Genomic DNA, 27,656 nt, shown 5'->3' with positions numbered 1-27,656 from the left:
TCCAACTTTACTGGACTTGACTCTATGACTCTATATTCACCTATATATTTTTTTCACCTATATTTTTCAACACTAAAAAATATAATTGTCCCTGAAATTCTTTTACCATCCATCCTTTTAAAAGCTTATACTTTTAACTGCTGGTGAGTTTCATCGTATCTTTCATATCTCTTGAGTCTTTTACTGAGCATTTCTTTTCCTTTTTAGTGAACTGTGTGTTCAGTTCGAGGTAGAGTCCCACCACCCTTTTAGATATTAGAGATGGCTCTGGGTGCTGTTAAATGGGGTTCTCACCAGGCATCCAAGTATGTCTAAATCCATCCTGCCAACCTCCCCTCCTCCCTGTGGGGATGCAGAGGGTACATGCACAAGGACCTGAAGTTACATGGGAAATAAAGTTCCGCTTTGTTTTTAAAGCTGGGCTGGCATCTGCTAACCCACTAACCAGAATCTTCCCCTTGAATCTAAATGTTGAGACGTTACTATCCCTTTCTGACTACACGATACAGGAGCTCTAGGCACTCAGGCAAGAGTGCTGAGAGAGAGCCAGCAGGACCTGCCAGGCAGACCTGGAGTCGACTCAGCCTGGCTGGCCAGCTCTGGAAAAACAAAAGCAAAGGAGGTGAACACTTGGTCACTCCACGCACTAGGAAATATGACCCTGTGAAAAGCCTGGCGCTTACACCAGTCTGATGAGTGATGCGCCTCACTAGGTGAACACAAGGAAGATAACTAGGAGCCTGGCACGGAGAGAAGGGTGCTTCTTATTTGGAACACGAAGGAATTTGAGCAGATGATCTGAAAGATTCTTTCTAGTTTCAGACTGGATACATCTGAATACATCTGTGATTCCACATGTATTCAGCCTTTGTATTCTGTGCCTCGTTTCACTCTTCACTCAGCTACACAGAAACGTGCATGCAACGTAACCTCTTCCGAGGCTGGGATAGCCAGGAGTTACCTGCTTCCAAAACCAAATTGTGTGCCTTACAGTGTTAAAGCAAGTATAGGCCTAGGCAATGGAATCAGATTTTTAAAAAGAGATCAGAAACCACTGGAAATTGTTTTTCTTGCTGCTTTACATCTTTTGCTGCTTTATATCTTTCTGTATTTTCCATATTTTTTAATAATGACCATTGTACTATTTGATCATCGGAGGGAAAAGCAAACAAAGCAACAAACAGGGAAAAAAGCTCCCTTCTGAAGGTGGAAAGAGATATGTGTATGTTGAATTGTGTGAGAGTGGCTACAATTGAGCACTAAATTTAGTACTGAGCTTCCTGGAAACCAGGGCACAAAGAGAAACCGGGTGGGGCATGCAATTGTTTTCAGATAAAGTAAGCATACAATTTCATCCATAGGCATAAGTGTTTGGGGCAGTACATTTTAAGAGGACTGTTTATATAAGAAATGTTGAGAATCATAATGGAAAATGCCTTCAATTGCTGTTTTGTGGAAATTGTGCTAATGTTCTTTAAAAGGTGATATTTTATATAGATTCTCAATAGGAGCTGAGGGTATAATAATGTATCTCAACTTATGAAAGTATTTCTGTGGGTAGCTAAGCTACTGTGGTCCAGGTAAATTGCTTTGTGGTGATTTCACTTTGTAAAGAAAGAGAGCATAAATAACTCAGAAGATTGTAGATGTGACGTATCTTTCTCAAGTATCAGCTGCTTCAGCTGTACTTTTGGCAAGTTCTGGATAGCAGTCAGGTCAAGGTTGAGCGTTCCGATGTGTTCCTAAGATTCCAGTGTTTTGTGCTGTGATTGAAGAGAGACCCATGTACTTTTAGCAGACGAGTAGGCATTCTTGCAACCTCCCATTATAAAGATCAGGAATTTGGCTTGTTTCTGCTCCCAGATGGATGGTCTTTCCATCTTTGAATGGCTGCTTTCGGGGTAGAAATGAGCAAGAAGGGCAATTATTAAATAACCAAGAATCCAGCCTGTTGATTAGAAATGTGGTACGTTTCCCCCTAGATTTATTTAACAGGTGCTCATTTAGTAATGTAAGTGGCGTTTGTAGATTAGTTTGACCAAACATTTTCTGTTTTTACAAAGAGTCATCAACTCTGCCAAAGTATTCACACACATTTCATAGCTTTCCCGTGAGGATTAAATGAGATTTGTATGTAATGTACTTAGCGCAATGCCTCGCAAGTCATAATTGGTCAGTAAATGGTAGTTTTTGATAATGATGATAATGATGAGATAATGAGATAAAGAAGCAATGTTCTGCAGAGCTCTCAGAGTCAGGGAAAAACAGCCGTTTTCCTTTCATGATTTTCAGCATTTGTGACTTTTGTCATTATATTTCTGTGGCCATTGATTTGCTAAATCCACTAGAGGTGGACAGGCCTGGGTTTTTCAGGCTGAATTCAGTATCATCACTGGAGTTTTTTTTGGTTTGTTTGTTTTGTTTTGTTTTTTTGTTTGGTTTTTTTTGTTTGTTTGAGACCTAGTCTCTCTCTTGCTCAGGCTGGAGTGCAGTGGCACAATCTCAGCTCACTGCAACCTCCACCTCCCAGGTTCAAGCCATTCTCCTGCCTCAACCTCCCGAGTAGCTGAGATTACAGGCACCCACCACCACAGCCGGCTAATTTTTGTATTTTTAGTAGAGATGGTGTTTCACCATGTTGGCCAGGCTGGTGTCAAACTCCTGACCTCAGATGACCCACCCGCCTCAACCTCCCAAAGTGCTGGGATTACAGGCATGAGCCACTGCACCCGGCCGACCACCGGATTTTGATGGGAATGTTGAATGGGTGAAATTAATGCAGTATCCTGGGAATAAAAGTGTTTTGAAAGAACCTCTAGCAAGCTGATGAGGCTGTAATTTGGTGGATATAAATGATGACTCCAATGAAGTTAGGGCTGAGAAGTCACATGGTTGAGTGAGGATTTGGGGCATATCTATTATGCTTTCTTTTCTTTTTTTTTCTTTCTTCTTCTTTTTTTTTTTTTTTAATACTGAAGTGCGTTATGTTTGTTTGCTTTGGTTTGGTTTATGTTTTTAAGTAGAGGTGGGTTTTGATGGTCTGGGACTCTATTTTTGTGTCCAGGTCTTTCTGTTTCTTGTTTCCATTACTAGTTTTATAGATTGCCTGCATCTTCATTTTGTCTCCATTAAGGTGGGGTGACCAGAGCTGCCGGCTGTGTTCTAGATATAGCTGGTTTTATGGTTTTGCACAAGAATGAGAGGAACCTTTTTGTTTCCCATGCTTGCTCTCTCTCTCTCTCTCTCTTTCTCGCTGTAGTGATATTTAAAATTTATTTGTGGTTTTGGTCACAACTGCACATAGGACTGGTCTTCAAGGAATTGTTTGTAATGATAACTTCCTTTTTCCCTTTTCTAGGCCATAATTAACAGCTCAAAGCCTTTTATTATATAAGTGTAGAGTACTTTTTATTATTTTTAGCCCAAAAAGAAGAAAAACACTCTCTTTTTGTGACTTTAGTCTTACCCACCATGTTTCTTTCCATTCCCTAAGCTTTCCTGCAGTTTATTCCCATTTGGAATAAAGATTTTAATAGACCTTTCTGGAGGTCAGTTCTCAGGGCATCCTTTGGAAAGTTGTTTGTGGAAGGGAGCCACCCGTACTTACGTGGAGCAGACTACACCTTTTGACCAATAGTGTCTGATTCACTCCTTGAGGCTCTTGACAGTTTCCCCATGGCTGCCATCCGTCGATTAGAGAAAACGCTCCTGGAGTCCTTGATCTCCAAGGGCCCATTGGAGTAGTATGCAGATTTGAGAGCTGGTCTCTAAAGCTTAATGGGGCAAAGTATGATAATGAAGCCTGTTTGCTTTTGGGTAGAATTAAATTTATGGGGTAATAATAAGTATTTCCTGCTGGTTAGAAATTCTGTTACTTAATAAATGCAGTTTGGTTAATAGTCTTTCAAAACATAGGGCTTATGGTGGCCGTGAGGTGGGGAATAATAAAGAACCCTTGATGGTGACAAGCCTGGGAATTGCTGCTGTAGGCCATGAGTGTCCCAGCTGTGTTCTGCAAAACCCTAGGCCTCCTCAATAGTGACCTGCGGTGGAGCACCTTGCAGCAGCTTCACTGTTATTCATTTTATGTATGAGATTTTAATCAATAATAGCATTTGAACAAAAAGGTTACATTGCTAAAACAAAGCAGAACAAAATAACAAAAACCTTATCATAGTGGCCAGTCCTGTTTAAGCTGTAATGTAGAATTCAGCAGACATTTTCATCTTTCTCTTTAAAAAACAAATAATGCAAACAACATATAAGCTTCTCATTGTGCCTGGTGAGGGATCTCGGTGTTCTCCACCTTCCTCTGTGAGAATTAGACCTAGTAAGGGGAGAGTGCAGGCATGTGTCCTGGTAGCATGTGTGTGTATAGATATGTTTGTATCTATATTAGGTCCACGGTATTTACATGTATCCACCAAAATGTAAGAAACGTCATTTGTATCTCGAATATAGTCTGGATTTTCTTAAACTCCTGAGTAATTTTGAAGGATATCTTTTTCCATCGTAGCTTCTGAAAGTACAGAGAAGCTTAACAACTCCACTGGCCTCCAGAGCTCCTCAGTCAGTCAAACAAAGACAATGCACGTTGCCACCGTGTTCACTGATGGTGGCCCGAGAACGCTCCAATCTTTGACGATCAGTCTGGGACCTGTGAGCAAGACAGAAGGCTTCCTCAAGGACTCCAGAATTGCCACGACTTCAGCCTCAATGCTTCTTTCACCCTCTGCAGTGGAATCGAGAAGAAACAGTAGAGTAACTGGGAATCCAGGGGACGAGGAATTCACTGAACCATCCACAGAAAATGAATTTGGACTTACATCTTTGCATTGGCAAAATGATTCCCCAAGTAAGTATTCCCTCTTTACTTGATCTATTAGGGACATATGTAAATCTTTGAATTTTCTTAAGGGATCTCTTCAAGACCATTTGTAATCTCCAGAGAAAAGTGTGTTCTTTAATGGCACTATTACATTTTGATGGTCACTCTTATGAGAACATTGTGAAGTTAGTCAGACGGTTGTCATTCCTCCTGCTTTCTTATAGATGAGAAAACTACGGCTCTGAGGGTTTAAGTAATGGGTGCCTGGCCATTTAGCTCACTCAGTAGAGTTGAGACCTTAGCCACAGGGTTCTTGGTTCCATCTTTTTTTCAGTCTACAGGATGGTCCTCAAGCTGAGAGCTGGCCTACTCTTTATGTTTTATTTTGTTTTGAAGACAATGTCTGGCTCTGTCACCCAGGCTAGAGCACTGGCATGATTACGGCTCACTGCAGCCTCAACCTCCCCAGGCTCAGGTGATCTCTCACCTCAGCCTCTGGAGTAGCTGGGACTGCAGGTGCATGCCACTCCACCTAGCTAATTTTTCTATTTTTTGTAGAGATGGGGTCTTGCAATGTTGCCCAGGCTGGTCTTGAGCTCTGGCCCTAAGCAGTCCTCCTGCCTTGCCCTCCCAAAGTGCTGGGATTACAGGCATGAGCCACTGCAGCCAGCCTGGCCCACTCTTTAAACTAGCTTCAGTTATTTTGTGTACAGTTCATCTTTCCACATAAATGTGCAGATATAAATATTATTCCCAAATTCATGGTTTGGCTTAATCCTTATAATTGATTTTTGTTTTTGCTATACTTAGAATGACCTTTATTCATATGAGAACTGTTTTAGGAAAGTGCTCTCACTGTGCTATATTTATGTGCATTGTATTTGTTGTACATAACCACACACTCACTCTCTCGAACGCTTTTTATGGGAAAGAGAATGAAACACTCAAGCCTATAGGTTACTCTGCTACTTGCACATGCTGTTTCAAAGGTCCCCTGTTCAACAAGTTATATTTTTTGTATTACTCTCTTGCTGCCACCCAAGAGTTTTGAAATAATTATTTAGAATATGATAGTGCATAATACATTTAATAAACACTATACCAGGTTCCTTGGCAAAGAATCTTTCCCTAGAGAGGTCTCACTTCTTAGTTGCCAAGGAATCTCTTTCATATCTATGTAATGGCCTTTTTTCCTATATTACCTTACAGCCTTTGGAGAACATCAGCTTGCCGGCAGCTCTGAGGTGCAAAATGGAAGTCCCGTGTCTCAGACTGAGACTGTGTCTAGGTCAGTCGCACCCGTGAGAGGTGGAGAGAGCACTGCACACTCGCTCTTGACCAACAGCACAACATCTGCAGATGTGACAGGAAGCTCTGCTTCATATCCTGAAGGTGTGAATGCTTCAGTGTTGACCCAGTTCTCAGACTCTACTGTACAGTCTGGAGGAAGTCACACAGCGTTGGGAGATAGGAGTTATTCAGAGTCTTCATCTACATCTTCCTTGGAAAGCCTGAATTCATCAGCACCACGTGGAGAACGTTCGAGTGAGTTTTTCCATTTCATGCAACTGTGCCCCATAGAGGAGAGAGGGACTCACGATGCTTATGAAATCTGTGGCATATTAAAACCACGCATGAGGGCCGAGCGCAGTGGCTCACGTCTGTAATCCCAGCACTTTGGGAGGCCGAGGTGGGTGGATCATGTCAGGTGAGGGGTTCAAGACCAGACTGACCAACATGGTGAAACCCCGTCTCTACTAACAATACAAAAAATTAGCCGGGTGTGGTGGCCGGCACCTGTAATCCCAGCTACTTGGGAGGCTGAGGCAGGAGAATCATTTGAACCCAGGAGGTGGAGGTTGCAGTGAGCTGAGATCGCACCACTGCACTCCAGCCTGGGCGACAAAAGCGAAACTGTCTCAAAAAAAAAAAAAAAAAAAAAGCATGCATGAATGAAATAACTCCTCAGGCCCCTCCACTTTCCTTCCTTATTTCCCAGGCCCTTCTTCTAGCTGGTTGATATAGATACACCTATATATCCCCCAGTTTTTTCTGGTACATCTCTGAGAAGCTGTTCTTGCCACTTCCTTTTCCCACACACAGCTCAAGGACTTCTCTGTCCACATCCTCTCATTCCCTGTAGCCAACCCGTAACTCCATACCTGCCTCAGTCACAGAGCTTCTGGAAGGTGAAAATATCACCTTCTCGTTTAGCAGTTGTCGGGGCATTCATCCAAATAAATTCTCTGTTTTTTAAAAACCAGCTTTATTGAGGTATATTTCACATTCCATAGTATTTGCCCATTTAAAGCACACAATTCAGTGATTTTTGGTGTAGTCACAAAGCTGTGCAGCATCACCACTGTCTAATTCCAGAGCATTTCCATCACCCCACAAAGAAACTCCAAACTCATCAGCAGTCACCTCCCATTCTTCCCTCCTCCCAGTCCCTGGCAATCACTCCTGTGCTTTCTGTCTCTGTAGATTTGTCCATTTTAGACATTTCCTATAAATGAAATCATACAATATGTGGTCCTTTGTGTCTTTCCCTTAGTGTCATGTTTTCAAGGTTCATCCATGTTGTATCACAACTTCGTTCCTTTTTGTGGCTTAATAATATGCCGTAGCAGGGATATACCACACTTTGTTTATCAATTGTCATGAATTGATGGATGTTTGGGTTGTTCCCACCTTTTGGCTATTATGAATAATGCTGTGGTGAACATTCAGGTACAAGTTGTATATGTGGTCGTAAATTTTCCTTTTTTTTTTTTTTTTTTTTTTTGAGATGGAGTCTCGCTCTGTCGCCCAGGCTAGAGTGCAGTGGCACCATCTCGGCTCACTGCAACCTCTGACTTCCGGGTTCACGCCATTCTCCTGCCTCAGCCTCCCGAGTAGCTGGGACTACAGGTGCCCACCACCACGCCCGGCTAATTTTTTTTTTTATATTTTTAGTAGAGATGGGGTTTCACCATGTTAGCCAGGATGGTCTCGATCTCCTGACCTCGTGATCTGCCCGCCTCGGCCTCCCAAAGTGCTGGGATTACAGGCGTGAGCCACCGCGCCCGGCCATAAATTTTCAATTATTTAGGAATGGCTAGGTTATGTGGCTGTGGCTGCTCTATTTTTAACCTTCTGAGGAACTGCCAAACTCTTTTCCAAAGTGGCTGCATCATTTTATATTCCCACCAGCAGTGTACAAGTGTTCTGATGTTGCTACATCTTCACCAATACTTGTAACTATCCATCTTTTCTGATTATAGCCATTTGAGTGGGGGTGAAGGCATCTCATTGTGGTTTTGACTTGTATTTTCCAGTTGACTAATAATGCTGAGCATCTTTTCATGTGCTTCTTGGCCACTTGTATATCTTCTTTGAATATGTCTAATCTAATCTTTTGACTATTAAAATTGGGTTATTTGACTTTTTATTATTAAATTGTAAGAGTTCTTTGTGGCCGGCTGTGGCGGCTCATGCCTGTAATCCCAGCACTTTGGGAGGTCGAGGTGGGTGAATCACTTGAGGTCAGGAGTTCGAGACCAGCCCAGCCAACATGGTGAAACCCTGTCTCTACTAAAAATACAAAAATTAGCCAGACACAGTGGCACGTGCCTGTAATCTCGGCTACTCAAGAGGCTGAGGCAGGAGAATTGCTTGAACCTGTGAGGTGGAGGTTGCAGTGAGCTGAGATCGTGCCACTGCACTCTAGCCTGGGTGACAGACAGACCCTGTCTCAAAAAAAAAAAAAAAAAAAAGTTCTTTGCATATTCTGGATACAGTCCTTTATCAAATATATAATTTGCAGACATTTCTCCTATTCTGTGGGTTGTCATTTCTTTCTTGATGGAATCATTTGTAGCACAGAAGTTTTTAAATTTGAAGAAGTCCAATTTGTCAATTTGAGAAAATTGTTCTTTCGATGTTTCTTTTTAATAATGCTTAGGGATAATTTTTTAAAACAATTCTCAGCAGTCTCTTATTAATGTAAAGTATATTCTGACTAAAGCAAAAATGTATTAGCTTATCATTTAAGCTTTGAATAGGTTTAAATTCTTACTTCTCCATCACTAGTTATAGCTTCATTTCCCCCATATGAGAATCCTAATTGAGGAGAAAGATTAGCATTTATTCTCATGTGATGTGGAAAAGCATATGCTTATCATGAAAGAATACCGCACATATGAGTGGGGGATATTTATGCTCTTTTATGTCTGTGCCTGGAAAACACATTATCTATCTCCTAAGCAAAAGGAATCATTTTTCACCCTCACTACTGTGGGGGTCAGGACTTCTGCCTTCTCAAACCAGGATCTTGAGTTTCATAGCCTTTCCCTTTTTCATCTCTTCAGTACGCTCTTCTCTGCAATTAATGCTCAGTTGGTTCACGAGGAACATAAGATTTCAGTGTGATCAGATCTTGGAGTTCAGTTATAAAGAGCTAGATAGAAAGTAGTCACATTCCTGAAACCATCTCACTGTGGGTTAACACAATGCTTTATCTCGTTCCCTCAGAGTCACCCAGAGCTGACGGGGTTCTGTACTCTAGCCTTTTAGAGTTCTTGGCCCACTCCCTTTTCTGCATTCAGAGTCTCCATTTCATGTCTGACTCTCTCTCTACTTTGTTAAGCCTGTAACCCTGATGTGGTCATTGGCCTAAATTTCATTTAACAGGGAGTTTAGGATCTCCCCATCCAAGGCCTTTTTCTCTTTGCCCAGAGAAATCGTACTCAGATAGATCCTGCTCTTCAGCCTCTCCTGGTTGGCTCTCCACAGGTCTTGAGCCCTTCAGACTGGCTTGAGTCGCGTCTCTCTCTGGCTTCTGGCTTTCTCAGTGATGCCTGTGGCCTGTACTCATTCCTGTCTCTGTCAATTCAAACCTATCCCAAAATGAATTTAGCCAACACTCAGCTTTACACTGTTTTCCATCAAAGCATGGCCATGGGGTACTGACAGCCAGTCTGGGCTGGGAATGTGAATAAGAACCAGAAAAGAGCCTGTTTTTTGTTTTTTGTTTTTATACAGCCAGATTAGGAAGGATTTAGGCCAAGGAGAATTGGACCTCATTTTCATCATTTCTGAAAAGAAGGGTTTATCTGATAATCTAACAATCTAAGATTAGTTCTAAGACCCTTTAGGTTTGTAGCATAAACACATACCCAAAAGAGGATGAAAAGGACATTTATTCATGTGTCGTCTTCCCTATTCCATCCCCATCAATAGAATAAAACACGTGCATTTTAAAAAATAAAAGAAGACAAAAAACAAGCCCACCTTTCACCCCCCACCTCAGGCTGTTTCTTTGCCATTGTACTAATGCCATGGAATGACTGGCCCTGTGGCCATTCATGTATTCCTGGTCCTTCCGGGAGGAAGAGCCTTCTAAGGAGGACTGTGGCCTCCCTCCTGGGCCTTGTGAAAATGGCTAAAGCCCCAATAGGGTTCTTAGTCTTTCACCCACTGTTTACCTCTTCACCACCACTACCAATTTCTCTGACATAAACTCTGTTTATTGTGTATCACTGAACAGAAATCCAGTATCGATCCTATTTGCTAAAGTAATATACCCTCCTATAAATCCAGGGTGCCTGAACAGATGTGCTGATCCACAGTTCCTCTTGAGGTTTCAATCACTGAGCCATGTTTGCAAAAGCAACAGACATCTCAGATAAAGACCCTAAGAGTATGGGAAAGCGTCTTGGCTCCCATAGCCCAGGAAGTGAGGCTTGGTGCACAGTCCTGTCGCTCCAGCCCTGCATTTTTCAGCCATCCTCTCTCTCACTCTACTTTCAGCCTTGGAAGACAGCCGAGAGCTGGGCCACGTGCCAGGTGACAGTTCCACCAATGCAGAGGACAGGACTTCTGGGGTGCCCTCTCTCGGCACCCACACCTTGGCTACTGTCACTGGAAATGGGGAACGCACACTGCGGTCTGTCACCCTCACCAACACCAGCATGAGCATGACTTCTGGGGAAGCAGGCAGCCCTGCAGTGGCCATGCCCCAAGAAACAGAGAGTGCCTCTCTGCACGTGAACGTGACGGACGACATAGGCCTGGTCTCACGGTCACTGGCCGCCTCCAGTGCCCTCAGAGGTGGGGTGTCTTCCACAGTCTCTTTTAACACATCCCTTCAGCTCATCTATTCATTTACTCACAGTCCTGGGATGATTCAGTTAGCTGTCAAGCCAGAAAGTGCCTTACAAGCTCTTTATGGAGAGAACTTTCTAGATTCTCCCCCCTCAGGAAGGTGAATACCCCTCCCCAGTTCCTACCCCCAGTCCTCCACACACACTCACCTAAGGAATTTGGGATAGTGTCTGCTGGGAGACTTAAAATAAGAGACCAACCACTTATGGCTAAGGTCAATCTCCTGAGAAAGAAATATCTCATTCTACAGAATGGAAAGTTGGGAAGATTTTCCTTTTTTCATTTAGGCATAACAGTTATTCTATTTGGGGTCTTAAGAGCTTTTCAGATACCAGTTTGCTTTTATGGAAAAAGGTATGTGGAGGGAATTTGCAACTCCTCTCCATTTTTAGACCCTTAGTCCCCACTTCTTTTTTGTTACCATTTCTACTGCCGCTACCACTGCTTCTCTCAGGAGGTCAGTCTGCTCAGAGGAGACACTGACCACTCCTGCCTGCCCACAATGTCTTTTTTCAGAGTGCTCACCATTGAAAACCACCTCTCCAAAGCAAGTGTTTCACCCACTTGAATTCATTGAGTTTCATGACACTGAAAGTCTGTTTGATAGTGCATATTTCAGAGATTTGTTGTTCTTTTACTTGACCTAACTTTGGCTTTTCCGTTTACAGTCACTGGGATTAGCTACGGTCAAGTGAGTGGCACAGCTATTGAACAAAGGACTTCCAGTGACCACACAGACCACACCTACCTGTCATCTACTTTCACCAAAGGAGAACGGGCATTACTGTCCATTACAGATAACAGTTCATCCTCAGACATCGTGGAGAGCTCAACTTCTTATATTAAGATCTCAAACTCTTCACATTCAGAGTATTCCTCCTTTATTCATGCTCAGACTGAGAGAAGTAACATCTCATCCTATGACGGGGAATATGCTCAGCCTTCTACTGAGTCGCCAGTTCTGCATACATCCAACCTTCCATCTTACGCACCCACCATTAATATGCCAAACACTTCGGTTGTTCTGGACACTGACGCTGAGTTTGTTAGTAACTCCTCCTCCTCCTCCGCCTCCTCCTCTTCCTCTTCTTCCTCTTCCTCCTCTTCTTCCTCCTCCTCCTCTTCTTCTTCTTCTTCTTCAGGGCCTCCTTTGCCTCTGCCCTCTGTGTCACAATCCCACCATTTATTTTCATCAATTTTACCATCAACCAGGGCCTCTGTGCATCTACTAAAGTCTACCTCTGATGCATCCACACCGTTGTCTTCCTCACCATCACCTTTACCAGTATCCTTAATGACATCTACATCTGCCCCACTTTCTGTCTCACAAACAACCTTACCACAGTCATCTTCTACCCCAGTCCTGCCCAGGGCAAGGGAGACTCCTGTGACTTCAGTTCAGACATCAACAATGACATCATTCATGACAATGCTCCATAGTAGTCAAACTGCAAACCTTAAGAACCAGAGCACCCCACACCAAGAGAAAGTCATTACAGAATCAAAGTCACCAAGCCTGGTGTCTCTGCCCACAGAGTCCACCAAAGCTGTAACAACGAACTCTCCTTTGCCTCCATCCTTAACAGAGCCCTCCACAGAGCAAACCTTTCCAGCCACAAGCACCAACTTAGCACAAATGTCTCCAACTTTCACAACCACTATTCTGAAGACCTCTCAGCCTCTTTTGACCACTCCTGGCACCCTGTCAAGCACAGCATCTCTGGTCACTGGCCCTATAGCCATACAGACTACAGCTGGAAAACAGCTCTCGCTGACCCATCCTGAAATTCTAGTTCCTCAAATCTCAACAGAAGGTGGCATCAGCACAGAAAGGAACCAAGTGAATGTAGATGCTACCACTGGACTGATCCCTTTGACCAGTGTACCCACATCAGCAAAAGAAATGACCACAAAGCTTGGCGTTACAGCAGAGTACAGCCCAGCTTCACATTCCCTCGGAATATCTCCTTCTCCCCAAACCACAGTTGTTTCCACGGCTGAAGCCTTGGCTCCCAAATCTGCCACCTTTGCTGTTCAGAGCAGCACACGGTCACCAACAACACTGTCCTCTTCAGCCTCAGGTAAAACACAGTCACACAAGCACATGTTAACTGCAAGGCCCAGTCCAGCACTGAGAGCTACATGGGGCTCAGGGTTCCTGTGAATTTGTAGAAATGGCTGGCATTTGAAATAGCTTCTGTTTTGTGACCTAAAATGCTTCCTGTTGAAACACTTAAAGTGTAAAAGAAGGTCATGGGTGGGCCTAATTTTCTCACCCCTGTGTTGCATAATGCTTCCTGAATAAAGAGGAAAGGATGCATTGGCCATGTGTCACATCAGTAGATGGTACAATTGCAGCTTTTAGTGCCCTGTAGTTGTAAGAGCTGTTCAAGCATGCCTTTAACTTCTCAGAGGTCAGAGGAGGGCAGTGATGCAGGATTGCAGGGTGGAGAAACTCAAGTAAAGAAGCTGAGGTGGCCTGGCTGAGACAGGGATCAACTGGGTATCTGCGTCTGGATCAGATCCCAGAGTCTCTGAGTCAGGGGCTCCCCAGTCACCAGGGGGCTTCTTGGCGTCCCTGGGCTTCTATTGATCCAGGGAAGCCCAAGCTCCTTTGTCTCCCAAAGAGTGTGTGGCTAGTTGATAAATGGGAGTGGGGAGTCATGTAAATGAAAAGATGGTGAACTAACCTTTTCGCACAGTGACTGCATGGCCAGGGCTCCTTTACATCACACTTAGGGTTTTTATAGCCATGTTGAAGTTGCTGGTACCAGGAGAGTAAAGCCAGCCAAATGATCCTTTGTCATTTAAGGAACGGTAGAAGGAAGTAGGATGATGCAGCTTTTCATGTCATATTCAAAGTTACACTTCTGGCTTGTCCAGACACAGGAAAGGAAAACTGCCGTTGGAGAAGGAGTGAAATGGAAACTGGCATCTTAGGGAAGAAGGAAAGAAGAGATGATGCTTTGTAGTGGCTGGCGCAGGAAGCTCAGTGAGCAGCACAGTTCCAACCTGTCAGCCACAATCAACCTGGGCTGGAGGCTCATAAGCAAACCACCTCCATGCCAGCCCCACAGTGCCCCTTTGTATCAGTGATCTGAGCACCTCTGGGAAATGAAAGGTGGCTCTTTCTCCAGGGAAGTTTGGGAGCCTTGCTTCAAGGCCTATAGCCTTCAGTTTCAGAGGCCACATATATTCCAGTGCCAGATGAAATCTAATTCACAAGTCTCCCTTAAAGCCATTAGCCATTCTGATTACAACTGTAGGCAAGTATTAGAGGCAGATTCACTGGCTGTTAGTATATTTTTTGTGCCAGTGTTCATGGGTTAGTGTTTGGCTATATAAGTGCTGTGCTTCTGTGGGTGATTTTAGATAACACTTGACATGGCAATACAGGATAGGAACACCATCTTTAGGTTTAGCTCATTTGTTTTCAGGGTTACTATTATTTTTTTTTTGAGTGAAGGCTTGACTTTTACCTTCTTTTTTTCATTCCACCACTGATTTCCTTTTTGCAGACAATGCAGTTATGTTGTAGGCTTCGGCTTCTCTAAGTATGTCAGAAACCTGTATGCAGCATATTACATAGCTGCTCAACTCTGATAATTTTCTAAATATGGCACAATATGTGGAGGCTCAGTTACATTTGGAGATTTTGGGGTAAAGGATACCATGATTTTGATAAAGCCCAAGAGAAAGGGCAGGGCACGTGCGCACACACACAGACACACGCACACAGAGTAAATCTTCCAGCAGGGGGATGAGTTGATCAGAGATCGTTTTTCCCCCTAAAGTGTGCTTTCAATTGGCATTGATTCAAGTAGAATTTCCTAAGTGTCACAAAGGCAATATAATCATCAATCCTGAATGGAGTGACCTGTAAGCAGCATTTGATTACAATCAGTTCTTGCATTCAGGGATCCCATTGTCTAACACTTATATCTGGACACAAGCTAGTACCAGGACCCAGTCCCACTGCACCTCTGGGAAACCCATTTTACTTTTGTAATGTGGCCTTTCAGGGCAAGTAAACAGAAATAAGCAAGAATCAAATATTAGCTGGGAGAATTAAATATTTACCTAGAGCTGCCTTTACATTTCCTGTATGGTTAACTGCTTTACTCCTGGAATGTGTTTGTAGTCAACAGCTGTGCTGTGAACCCTTGTCTTCATGGTGGCGAATGCATCGCAGACAACACCAGCCGTGGCTACCACTGCAGGTGCCCGCCTTCCTGGCAAGGGGATGATTGCAGTGTGGGTAAGAGAAAAAGTAATGCCCAGTGGTCTGCACTACAGTACCACATTGGGCTACCCAATAAACTCCTTTTTCCTCCAAAATGTGGACAAATACGCTGTTTTAGTTAATACCCTGCTTACTTGAGAGTTAGCATGTTTGCAGGTTGTGATCTGCAGGAGAATGTCAGGAACTATAGTGTGGCACTGACAGACTTCCTGATCTGTATCTGTTCCCAACACTCCTGCCACACTGTACCCTATTCCTGCCCCTGGACATTACTGTGCTGATGCCTCAGCCTGGAATCCCCCTGCTGCCACCCTAATCTATTGATTAAAGTCCTTCCAGTTGTAGTCCAGATGTTATGTGAAACAGTCTTTAATTCTCCCCTCCATTAAAATTTGCTGTTTCCCCCGTATATGCAAATCTTGTCTTGAATTTGCAGTTAGTTGTTTATATGGCCACCTCCACCATCAATAGATGGCAACCCCCTTGAGGGCAAGGGTGTTCTCATACTCGTCCTTTGGGGTCTCACCACACCTAGCACCATTTGGCCCTTAGTAAGTACTTACTATACTGGGTTATGGTTTTGCTGTTTGCTACAGATTCAAGATGTTCTTCTTTTTTCTCCTCTACAGATGTGAATGAATGCCTGTCGAACCCCTGCCCATCCGCGGCCACATGCACCAATACTCAGGGATCCTTTATCTGCAGATGCCCGGTTGGATACCAGCTGGAAAAAGGGATATGCAATTTGGGTAAGAGACTTAGTCTATTTCGGACTTTATTCCATACCACAATATATTTCACAAGGTAACATTTGTTATTTTTCTTCCTAATCAAAATCAGTATTTGTCCAAGCTATAAACTTAAGGAATATAGAAAAAAGTGGAAGCTGTTGTCCATTATTCTAATACTTGGAGACAGAACACCCTACTTTGCATTATGTTTTTGACGTGCAGTATGTTTTTACGTAGTTGAAATCCTAGGATATTCATATAAACTTTATATCTTCAACATTTTCCTATGTTGTTAAAAACATTGTACAAACATCTTAATGATGGCATATTATGCCATCATTTGTGTATAATATTATTTGCTTAACCACTCCACCCTGGAGCTAGGAAAAAAAAAGTCAAAAGGATTATTCTGACTACATAGTAAAAAAAAAAAACAATTTAGATGGAGAAAAGAGAGAGTAAAACTCTGATTGTCCTACCACATTCACACATTCTTTCAGTTTTTAAAAATGACCTTCATGCTCTTGCTCATAGGCAGATAGATTTTGAGAAAGCTGCTGTCCTAACTATCACACAATTTGTCATATTTTGTTCGCTAATTGGATAGATTCATGAAGCTGTTTGATTTTGAAAATAATCTCCATTTTACAAGTTAAAAAGCAAACAAACAAACCAGATGAAAACCAAGGCCCTCACAAGGTGCTAAGTGGGAAGCCTGGTTTCCAGCCCACAGCTCTTTCTATTACACGATAATGTGTTAATTTTAGGAGCTTTCTTGCTTGCAGGATGTGACCCTTGTTAGAATGTCAAGTTTAATACATAACTTGTTGAAGAAGTTAGAAATGAAAGATACAGAGTTTTTTGGTTGTTTTGATTTTTTTTTTTTTTTTTTTTTTGAGATGGAGTCTCACTCTGTTGCCCAGCCTGTGGTGCAGTGGCACCATCTGGGCTCTCTGAAAGCTCTACCTCCCAGGTTCAAGTGATTTTCATGCCTCAGCCTCCAAGTAGCTGGGATTACAGGCCTGCACCACCATGCCTGGCTGATTTTTGTACTTTTAGTATAGAAGGGGCTTCGCCATGTTGGCCATGCTCTCGAACTCCTGACCTCAAGTGATCCGCCTGCCTTGGCCTCCCAACGTGCTGGGATTACAGGTGTGAGCCACTGTGCCCGGCCGGATACAGAGTTTCTAAGCTAAGTAAGGAAACTGGCAGATAAAATAACTCATCTTTCAATCGTCTTAAATTGCCCAGTGTGACACTTAAGACACAAAAAGTGCTCAGTGTTTTTGAGAGAGCAAATGTCTGTATCCTTTGAATGTGCTATTACCTGTGGGCTGAAGGGAATTTTTAAGAAGTACCCTACCAAAATAACGGTAGAATTTTGAAAATTGTTTAAAATAACAAAGATCAAGTCAAAACATTGTTTCAAAAAGAAAGATCTAGAAATAGAGACATCAGTCAAAATCAAGAATTTCTCTCATTCTGGCCTGGCGTGGTGGCTCATGCCTGTAATCCCAATGCTTCAGGAGGCCAAGGTGGGCTGATCACTTGAGATCAGGAATTCAAGACCAGCCTCATCCACATGGTCAAACCCTGACTCTACTAAAATTACAAAAATTAGCCAGGCATGGTGGCACACACCTGTAGTCCTAGCTACTTGTGAGGCCAAGGCACGAGAATTGCTTGAACCCAGGAGGTGGAGGTTGTGGTGAGTCAAGATTGTACCACTACACTCCAGCCTGGGCCGCAGAGCGAGACTCTGTCTCAAACAAAAAAAAAAAAAAAAAAAAGAATTTCTTTTATTCTAATAATTTACTTGCATTTTAGTAAACTATTTAGCCACACACTAACATATAGCCAGGAATTTTCAGTTTAAGAATAGAGAAGCTGGAAATGATTTTGTTTTTAAGGATTGTGGGGAAAGTGTATTTGCCCAGGACTCAAATGATTTGCTTCCAGCTCCAGGGCCACCACCTATAGCACATGGCTTCTGAGCCCTAATTTCCTCATCTGTAAAATCAGATTACCATCTGTCCTGCTTCCCACTCAAGATTATTGTGAAGATCAAATAAAGTCATATATTTGAGCAAGCTTCAAAAATGGTAAAGAGCTGTCCAGATGGGAGGTATCATTTAACTTTAGTCTTCAAACTCTTGGACCAGAATTGAAAGCATTGAAAACAATAAACTGCGCTGAATACAAAGTAATAATTATGGCTCTTTCCCAAAAAAATCATTTATATAACATAGGGAAATCAACATTTAAATTGGAAGTAAAAATTCTACTTAAAGCCAGGTGCTGTAACTGCAGGCGTAAAGGTATAAGTGTCTTTAAAAAAAAACAACAAAAAACCCTGCCTGGAGTGAGTACAGGGTTTGGAATGAAACTGATATATCTTTATATTCACACCAAAAGCAGATGCCACATTTACTCTCCTGACTCAGAATAGATCTATGTACCTGACATTTGCGATGTGAATTTCTATACAGAGAGTCTGGGTATCAGCCTAGACACGTGAGATGAGACAGTGAAGAAGCGGGACCACTGTTCTGGAAGCCTGTGTGCAGAGGGTTCCACAGGTAGCACGGCTCAGGAGGAGAGCAGCACTATCGCCTTCACAATCATCTTTCCCTTTTCAAGTCATTTAGCTTCATTGTTCATAAACATCAGAGGAACATGCAAATTAGAGCATGCTGAAATGCTTTCATTTGGCCAAGAATGTTTTCAGAGAGCTCCCTGCTGCTCAGAAAGAGTCCTAAGCAGCTGGCTTCACTGAACTGTAGAACAAGCAAAAAGATGTTAAGTAAGGATTAAGCGCTTTAGACAGTAAGTATAAGATGTTAAATGTTTTCCCTGGTTCATTTGTGGGTCTTTTTCTCAATTCAGCATGCAAGCTTTCGGGGAAAGAGCAGCTTCATGGACTTCTGTGTCTTGAGTTATTTGTTTTCCATCCGGAGGGAAAGATAAGCATTTAATATAAAGGAAGATAAGAGCCAGCGATGAAACACACCATACTAAATTTTGATTGCCTGCCCATTTGTAAGTCCCATTCCCCTCAGGCCCAATCAGCACAATTTGATGTTAACTGGAATTTTATTTATGAGTGAAATGGGCCTTGAAAATGAGGCTGCTTTTTTTCATTTCCGAACCCAACAGTGTCTTGAATATGGGCTGTTTTCATTATGTGGCTTATAATCATGGAGTCGGCAGCCCCATGCAGTATAGCCCCACGACACATGCTTGGCACCTTTCTTTCTCTCAAGCCCCTTGGGTGTCCTTAGGATATCAGATTCCTCAGGGCACAGACGTTATAGGGGAAAGGAGAGCTTTGAAGATGGACACGCACATGCTCCAGTGCCAATGGTGGCCCTTGGGAGCCTGAGTGAGCTTTCTTAGGAAGTTGCCTGACCTCTGGAAGCCCCCTTTATCAATGATAAAATGGGAATTTCCTCTGACCAAGAGGAGTGGTGTTTGGATGGGGGTGGCTCCAAGGACAAGAGGAAACTGAAGCACTCCCTCGAAGTGGAGGGCATGACTCAGTTGGAGACCTCGGAGGACAAGAGCTTTCCTCTGTCGAAAGCCTGATGAGGCCTGAGGAGCATTTTTAGTGTCTAACACATCTCCCTCCCTCCTCCTAGGATGACATTGTTTAGACCTGTTCATCTTTCTTCTTTGTAGCAGCTTTCTTGGGCATCTATTGTGCGGGACATTGCTAAGGCTCCTTCTCTTAGCAGCCTCGCACATACAAAAAAGGCGCTTTGGAGTTTCTCTCTCTCAAAAGTTTGCTCAATCTAAGCCTTCAGCACGGTCCAGTAGATGCTCACTTTGCTAGAGAAAAATCTAGAAGAGGGAGAGGGAGTCTCCGCCCATAAGGAGAAAGAAATGCACAGAGATTGTCCTGTGAGGTGGAGTAAAGCCGGACACCCCAGAGATTTGCAAGCACACAGCCTTGCGTAGGTTCTTCTGTTGTGTAATCTAACAAGTTACATTTTCCTTTGCAGTTAGAACGTTCGTGACAGAGTTTAAATTAAAGAGAACTTTTCTTAATACAACTGTGGAAAAACATTCAGACCTACAAGAAGTTGAAAATGAGATCACCAAAACGGTAAGTGTCCTGAATGGCATCTTTCTACTCGTCTTGTGTTTCCTAGAACAGATTTTATTCCAAGAGGGGACTGCCTAGGGGTCAGCCGTGTCTCCTGGGCTCTTCACTTTTGTTATATTTGGAAGGGAAACTTCATGGTAAAATAAAAAGCCTTTCAGAAATGGAAGTGAGGTATTGGTGCCCAGTAGAAGAGTTTCTTCAAATGTGTCCTCATGCACAGTCTTTATCTGCACCTTTGTGTTTCTTTTCCATGTGCAAACTCATAGTCACAGACATGCCAATGACAGGCACCAGCAGGAGCTGTTGGTGAGGAGGAAAGACCCAGAAAATCTTACGGTCCCATCTGCTGTTGACAGGCTGTGTGACTTTCCCCTTGTATTTTGGAACCTGGGGAAATGATACTCTTTTTGCTCAAAGGAATGCCAAAGGTGCAGCAGTTAATCCTGATGTCCTAGGGTTTGAGAACTCACTGTGTAGATGACCAAGGGGTCTTTGATTCTACTTCTTTCCCTCTTTGCCTACTTTTTATCAGAATTTTTTTTTTTTTAAAGAAAAATGCCATCCTGGGCAGCATGGCAAGACCCTGTCTCTACAAAAAAGACAAAAATTAACTAGGGTTGGTGGCATGCACGTGTGGTCCCAGCTACTCAGGAGGCTGAGGTGGGAAGATCACATGAGCCCCGGAGGTTGAGGCTGTGGTGAGCCGTGATCGAACCACTGCACTCCAGCCTGGGTGGCAGAGTGAGACCCTGTCTCAAAAACAAAAGAAACCCCCCGAAACAGCAACAACTAAAAAGGAAAATGGAGAGGAAGAAAGAAGAGAGGAAAATGAAGCTCATATAATAAACTTTGCTCCTCAACTGCTATCTGAGTCAGAGATTTGACTTGTCTATACAGTGAGTTCTTAAGCTCTAGGTTCAGAAAATTGAAATTTGTCATTAAAAAACTTCAGAGATGAATGATTTCCAATCTCAATGTTACTTGTTCTTTGTGGATAAGAGTTAGTATATTAGCTAAGAATTATACATTTCTATAGGACTTTGGACTTTATTTGTGTAAAATACGGGTCCAGTTCTATTTCTCTATCTCCTGAGCATTCACTTCATGATAGGGATGATGTCAGATGGCACACTCCTGTGACAGGCATTGCCAGCACGTCTGCAGATAGAACCCCGGGAGGTCTGGAAGTGAATGACATTGCCTGAGTCCACGCAGAGCAGGTGCAAAGTTGGGGAACAGTCCACTAAACCACCGTCACTACTGATACCAATTTCAAGTTCAGGCATCCCCAAGATCACCCTCAGTTTCAATAATTCACTAGAGGAGTCACAGAGCGTACTAAAAGTGATTATATTAACAGCTACAGTTTATTACAGTGAAAGTCAACAGGTTAAGATCAGCCAAGGAAAGAGACGTGCAGGGCAGAGAGTCCGGGAGAGTTCCAAATGCAGAGCTTCCAGCTGTCCTCCCGCTGAGGAGTCCTGCACAGTGTTAACTCCTCCTGGCAACAGTGTGTCCAGTACGCAGGGAGTACTGCCAACCACGGAAGCTCTCCAGAGCCTTGACTGGGGCTTTGTCATGTGGCTGACCTCAATCTCTAGCCCCTCTAGAAGTTGAGCTGATACCATGTTACCCAACCCCACCATAAATCACATTGTTGGACTCTCTGGCACGGCCCAGCACCCCCAGGTAAACAAAGAAGTTTTTATTAGACAGCACATTCCAAGGGCTTAGAGATGGCCTCCCAGATGGCCTCCCAAGAGCAAAGGCCTGACTTCCCTGGGCCAAGGTTAAATTCTTTACTACACAGCAGAATTTTATGTCTACTAATCCTATACCTTGTCCCTTCGCCACAGCTGCCCCTTGGTCGTGCTGCAGGTCGATATCTCCTGCTAAGATAGTACAGGGATTTAAAACTCTATGCAGAAGTGCAGTCCTTTGCATTACATGGCGCTCAGTGACTTATTTGACTTGCTATTTTTTGCCCAGTATCAATGTATAATTTGCTGGTGATGTAACATACCTGCCCCCAAGAAAGAGTGAAGATTAGTCCATCATTGGCTGAGGAAGCCACTCAAATGTTCTTTCCCGAGATGTTATTCTGTTTACCAAACCTGGAAAAACAGGTTAATAATAAAACAACAATAATAAATCATTGCTATTAGGCTATAAACTGATGTCATAAAAAGGGTTTGATAATGTCCCATGTTTGCCTCCGTCTTCTGCAGAGTGGCATGTATCTGATACACAGGCCTTGAAGACAGGTGGGTCTGCACTGGCCCAGTACTGAGACCCTCCACTCCGGGAAGGGAGTCCCGATAGCTCCTATTGTGCAGGGTAGCAGGGAAGCAGGCCTGATATTTCATGCTGTAGAGGGATTTTCTGCTGTCTCCAAGGGCACAAGGCAAACATAGGGAGAGTAGCTCTTAATTTGCTCTCAACAAAAGGGCTCTTGACCCACGTAATGTAATTTCTCACGGAGAGCCTTTTTGAAGAAGACCTGTCTTTGAGTTAGGTCAACTCATTGTAGATTATGAAGCATCTATGTAGGGCCTGTCAGACCTAGGGTAGCTGAAAGGAGCCTTTCCAGTGCAGCTCGTTCACTATGCAAAGTCCAAATAAACAGTTGCCTCTGAGTTGTTTGAAACCCTGGGCCTTAGAAGAGAGCTGCTTCTTTGAAGATGTTTTGCATCCAAGGGTGCTATTCTGAACATCATTTCCTGCCAAGATTTTCCCCACTGATTTACTCTCTGCCTCCTTCTCTTTGTACTCGTGGAACAACAGAAAGGCATTTAAGAGGGGAACAAAAAAAGGACACCACTTCTGTGCAAAGCCGCCTGCTGATAACTTGATGGCTAGAAAATGCCTGTTTTATCCTGAAAATAGGAAACTGGTTCTAGGTCCAAGGCTTTTGTCTAACTCACTGTTAACAACAGGCTTGTTCTTCCTTTCAGTTAAATATGTGTTTTTCAGCGTTACCTAGTTACATCCGATCTACAGTTCATGCCTCTAGGTAAGTAACAGAATTACATTTGCTTGTGAACTAGTCTGTAGAAAGGGGAGGCTGTTCTAACATGGGTGATAGCAACAAAACTGGGCTGTTTTCACCCAGCCGTGGGGCAATCCAGGGCCAAGGTCACTGACCTTCATGCTTTCCCATTCCATCACTGGAGAATGGCGATGACATACATTTCCAAAAGACTTGGGACCCACGTGTCATTTCAGGGCTGTTAAAAACCCACAAACTTTGCCTATAGGGAGTCCAACGTGGTGGTGATCTCACTGCAAACAACCTTTTCCCTGGCCTCCAATGTGACACTATTTGACCTGGCTGATAGGATGCAGAAATGTGTCAACTCCTGCAAGTCCTCTGCCGAGGTCTGCCAGCTCTTGGGATCTCAGAGGCGGATCTTTAGAGGTAAGAGGGCAGCCCTCTGGGAGGGCCCTACCCATATAGTTAGGCACAGACCTAAGATGGATATGCAAGGCATCTAGGGCTCAGGCCCAGGAAAGGCCCTCACAGAGCCTATTTTTGGCATGGGTGTTAAGTCAAAGACCTTTGTGCACATGCATCTTCTTTTATGTGTGCATGCATGTACAAACACTCACACACACACCCAGAGTCCTGTACACAAGCCTTGAAGACACCTGGTCTTTGGCATGCAGCTCCTTCTGTTTATTTTATCTAGTGTTGATGTGGGAGGGAGAGGGGCATAGGAGCTGATGTGACAAAGCAGAAATCATTCTTTTTCCATTGAAAAGTTCCTGCTCTCTTTGGGGAAACAGAATGTACATGCTTGTCAGTGACCCAAAAAAACCTTCATCTGGCCAGAGGCAGTGGCTCACACCTGTAATCCCAGTACTATGGGAGGCTGAGGTGCCCTTAAGCCCAGGAGTTCGAGGCTGCAGTGAGCTATGATTGCACCACTGCACCCCAGCCTGGGCCACAGAGTGAGACCCTGCCTCAAAAAACAAAATAAACAACCACCACCAAAACCTTCATCATGATACATTATTAGGTTAAAAAAAAAAAAAAAAGCATGTGCAGTATTACCCATCATTTGTGTTTGTTCGTTTGCACGTTATAAATGCACAGAAACAAAACCGGAAGAATGGAGGCCAGAATGCCCACAGTGGCGCCATAAACAATTATTTTCCTTTTCTCATTCTTGCTTTGTCTGTTTTGTCAAAAGCTTCTATAGTGCCTCTGGTGTGAGGCAAATGAAGAAAGGGATTGCAGACAAGTTCAAAAGGGAAGTTTGGGTCTTGGAGGAGAAGTTTCACCTCCAGGACAGGAAAACTCAACTGGAATCTAAAGTACTTCTTTGCAAAGGGGGCTTGTCCCTGTTGCCACGTGCTATGTGATCAAAGTTAGCTCATTTTACTACACAAGTAGGGCTGGCAAAGGATGGAGAATCTAGTCTAAACTGCCCATCTGGCATCCAGATGCTGGACATGAGTAGAAGATATCAGGTTGTAACAGTCTGCTGGTAGATCCATGACATTGATATTCCCAGTGGGCCTGGGTTCCGGAACTGCTGGTCAAGAGAGCTTTCTGGAGTGGGCATGTATATTACAGAGCTTGGGAGCCAGATTGTTAGCCCTTCATTCTGGGATAAGAGCTGGAGCTTGGCCCATTTAAAGCCTGTTATTAATTTGAGAAAAAAAAAAAAAAGCTAAACTTTCTGAAGTTGAAGTTACTATTGATGGGGGAGTGAGGTAGAAAGGTCATGCCCCATTATATCATGCTCGAAACTTTGAGACTCTGTGGTTTTACTTTTTTGTTTCTCTTGACAAGGATTCAAGGGTACCAAGTTGTCCTCCCCAATGAGGTAGAAAAGTCACCTTTCAGTTCACTAAATATTTATGGAGTACATTCTATGTGATCAGCATTGTACCAGGTTACTTTTTGTGCCCCATAAATGCGTTCAAATCAAGTGCCTTGCAAATCAAGTGCCAGCCATTTGGATTTGAAAGAGCCTGCTCGTGGCAGCCCTACCTATCCTCTGACTCCCATTCTTCTGACTGCTTGTATATGGTTTATGGGAAAGTACCTCTCACCCTTGCTGCCTTGCTGCCTTGCTGAAGTTCCTATTTACTTCTCCTTTCAGAGCCCGTGCGAACAAAGACAGCAATGCATATCGGCTGAAAAAAAACAGGCTTGTTTCCCTGTTTTTCCTCCCAGGTCTTCTCCAGGTTTTGCCAAGACCAGCCTGGTCTCATGCTAACCTTTCTGAGTGCTAGAGAGGTGGCCTTGACAGCTTCTGACATCTGGATGTTCCTAGCATAAGGGCAGTGCTGGGCTACTCTGGACACTGCCATTGGAAAGGAGGGTTTTCTGTCTTCACTTCACTTCCTTGCCTTTCAAAGAACTGCAGCTCTTGTCATCTCCAGAGGTTTAGTCTTTGGAAATCCCCCATGGAATGTCTCAGCTTTAGATTTACTTAGAGTCTCATTGTCTGTTTTGGCGGATGTTATGCCCAGGAAAGACCATGGGAATTGTGAATGTAGCAAAATCACATTGCCAGGCTTTATATGAAGATGGGATTCTACATGGTCCTATTGGATGGATTTATGGTAGAATATTCTGTGAGAATTTGTAGGGTAGCACCTCCTCCACTGCAGAGGTGGGGCCTGTGTCCCATGCTTTTGCATGGATCTGCTTCTGTGCAGGGCACAGTTGCTCCAGCAGAGTGACTTGCCAGCAGGCTGGATTAATGGGCAGGGTGGAAGGAAAACGTGACATTGGCTTCCAGAAAATATCTAATCAGGCCAGGCAACTCTGGCTGGCTGCTGGACAAGGCAAGTGTCAGCCTGGACAGGTTTCTGCCCTGGAGGAATTTCTTTATATTAAGGTTTGAGGACTGGCAAAGCCTTCAAAGAGTTGAGATGAGGGATTGTGGAAGTTCATCACCTCCCTGGTGCCAGCTTTGCAGTGTTTGCCTGGTGAGATTTTCCATTTTTAATTTTTCTCCCTTAAATACAAACTTTTTACAATAAACAAAGGAAATTCTATCACACACACAAATGTGGTTCTGATTGAGCATGCCAGCTTCCACTGATAAAGGCAGGAAATTCAGCTTTGAGAACTAGAGTTGTGTCCTAAGCTTACCTCGTGTGACCAGGCTGTCTACCGGCCCTGAGCTCTCAGGACTCACAAAAGGGGGCAGATGTCAGGAACCCCATGTGGGGTGGCAGCTCATGTCACCAAAACCTGCCTGGGCAGGGGCAGTTTTGCAGCATTAAAAGGGGTACCTGGCTTCTGAATAGGTTGGCTTCCTCCTTTGGGTGGGAAATGGGAGACCATGCCTGGAAAATTGGCAGCCATTCCTCCCTGCACAATAGATACATGGCCCTTCCTCTTGCATCTTTCTTCCCATTCCGAACTTGAGCTTGCCCCCCAATAACAACAGCAAATATCTAGCTTGCCTTGCCCTGCACATGGGTGTAAATAAGGTACTATCCACTATCCAGTTGGTTTCCTATTTTTGTTCTCTTCTCTGTGTACCCCGTGTACATGGTAGGCCTATGCACCCTCATTGTGTCTGCGATGCACAACTTCACACAGGGCCATATGCCCCACAGGAAATGCTTTCTGATAATAATGAAATGATTCTTTGTCATCCATGAGATGAATAAGGCCCTAAAGTGAACGAGGTAGCAAGCCTGAAAGATGGGCTCCTTCTCTGCCTGCCCCTGTTTCTCTCTGCCTGGTCAGTGACAGGCTGCCATGTGTACCAACCAGTCCCTGTGCGAGGCACTGAAGACCCAGAGATGAAGAAGACTCAAGAACCCATCAGTGGAGTAGGGGAGACTGCCTGATAAACAGAATTACACTACAGCTCAGGGCAAGTAGATTGTCTTTCAGACCCCTCCTCATCACCAGTCTCTTGTAGGCAGCACGCTGTCAGGACAGCAAGCCACCCTGCCACAGGGAGTGGTGCTAGGTGCCACTTTAGGCCATGCAGACACACAGAGCTGAGATGTACTTCCACTTTAGACAGGTCTGGTCTGCACTCCTGTTCTTAGGCCAAGTCTCGGCTTCCAAGAACTCGGCTGTATTTTCTGGTTGTGCTGATCCTTCCCCCTCAGTCCTTTGGAAGACACAGGGCCGTTAAGGGCTGTATTTGCAGTGAGCACCAGAGGAGGGAACAGGGCCCTGTTTATTCCAATTTGGTTTTTCAGTCGGTCCACGGCACGCTGTGAGGGTGTTTTCAACGGGGAACGCTGGTGCACAGCCTGCGGCTGATCAGAGGAGTGGCAGAAGGCAGTGCAGATGGACTCCTGAGAGGAGTGTTGCTCTCTGGAGACTTTTCGGAAAACTCTTCTCAGTCTCTTGAAATAGAAAGTTCATGCAGACGCATGAGCTTGGAAGTGGAGGAGGCTTAAAGGTTTGAAATGGAGGAGGTTTGAAGGTTTGAAGTGGAGGAGGTTTTGTTTTGTTTCACTGTCTTGTTTTTCCATTCCAGCGGGCAGCTTGTGCAAGCGGAAGAGTCCCGAGTGTGACAAAGACACCTCCATCTGCACTGACCTGGACGGCGTTGCCCTGTGCCAGTGCAAGTCGGGATACTTTCAGTTCAACAAGATGGACCACTCCTGCCGAGG

At 43.9% G+C, this 27,656-nt stretch overlaps 1 protein-coding gene across 3 annotated transcripts in view; it reads left to right on the top strand.

The window, feature by feature from the left end:
* HEG1 (heart development protein with EGF like domains 1) overlaps nt 1-27,656 on the top strand; it is a 90,848-nt gene that overhangs the window by 30,690 nt on the left and 32,502 nt on the right. Inside the window, exons 4-13 of one of the 3 annotated variants that reach the window (XM_055259284.2) lie at nt 4,739-4,855; nt 6,038-6,373; nt 10,619-10,918; nt 11,641-13,053; nt 15,114-15,230; nt 15,845-15,964; nt 19,948-20,051; nt 23,006-23,064; nt 23,309-23,469; nt 27,521-27,655. In XM_055259284.2, the coding sequence (XP_055115259.2) occupies nt 4,739-4,855; nt 6,038-6,373; nt 10,619-10,918; nt 11,641-13,053; nt 15,114-15,230; nt 15,845-15,964; nt 19,948-20,051; nt 23,006-23,064; nt 23,309-23,469; nt 27,521-27,655 (2,862 nt within the window). Of the gene's footprint in view, nt 1-4,516; nt 4,856-6,037; nt 6,374-10,618; nt 10,919-11,640; nt 13,054-15,113; nt 15,231-15,844; nt 15,965-19,947; nt 20,052-23,005; nt 23,065-23,308; nt 23,470-27,520; nt 27,656 lie in introns of all 3 variants that reach the window. The other 2 variants (XM_055259283.2, XM_055259285.2) reach the window with 2 other exon arrangements.

This window comes from Symphalangus syndactylus, chromosome 21 (genome assembly GCF_028878055.3).
Source record: "Symphalangus syndactylus isolate Jambi chromosome 21, NHGRI_mSymSyn1-v2.1_pri, whole genome shotgun sequence".
Classification (NCBI taxonomy): Eukaryota; Metazoa; Chordata; class Mammalia; order Primates; family Hylobatidae; genus Symphalangus; species Symphalangus syndactylus.
Note: the sequence above shows the minus strand (reverse complement) of the source record. Positions and strands in the feature narration are given on the sequence as shown.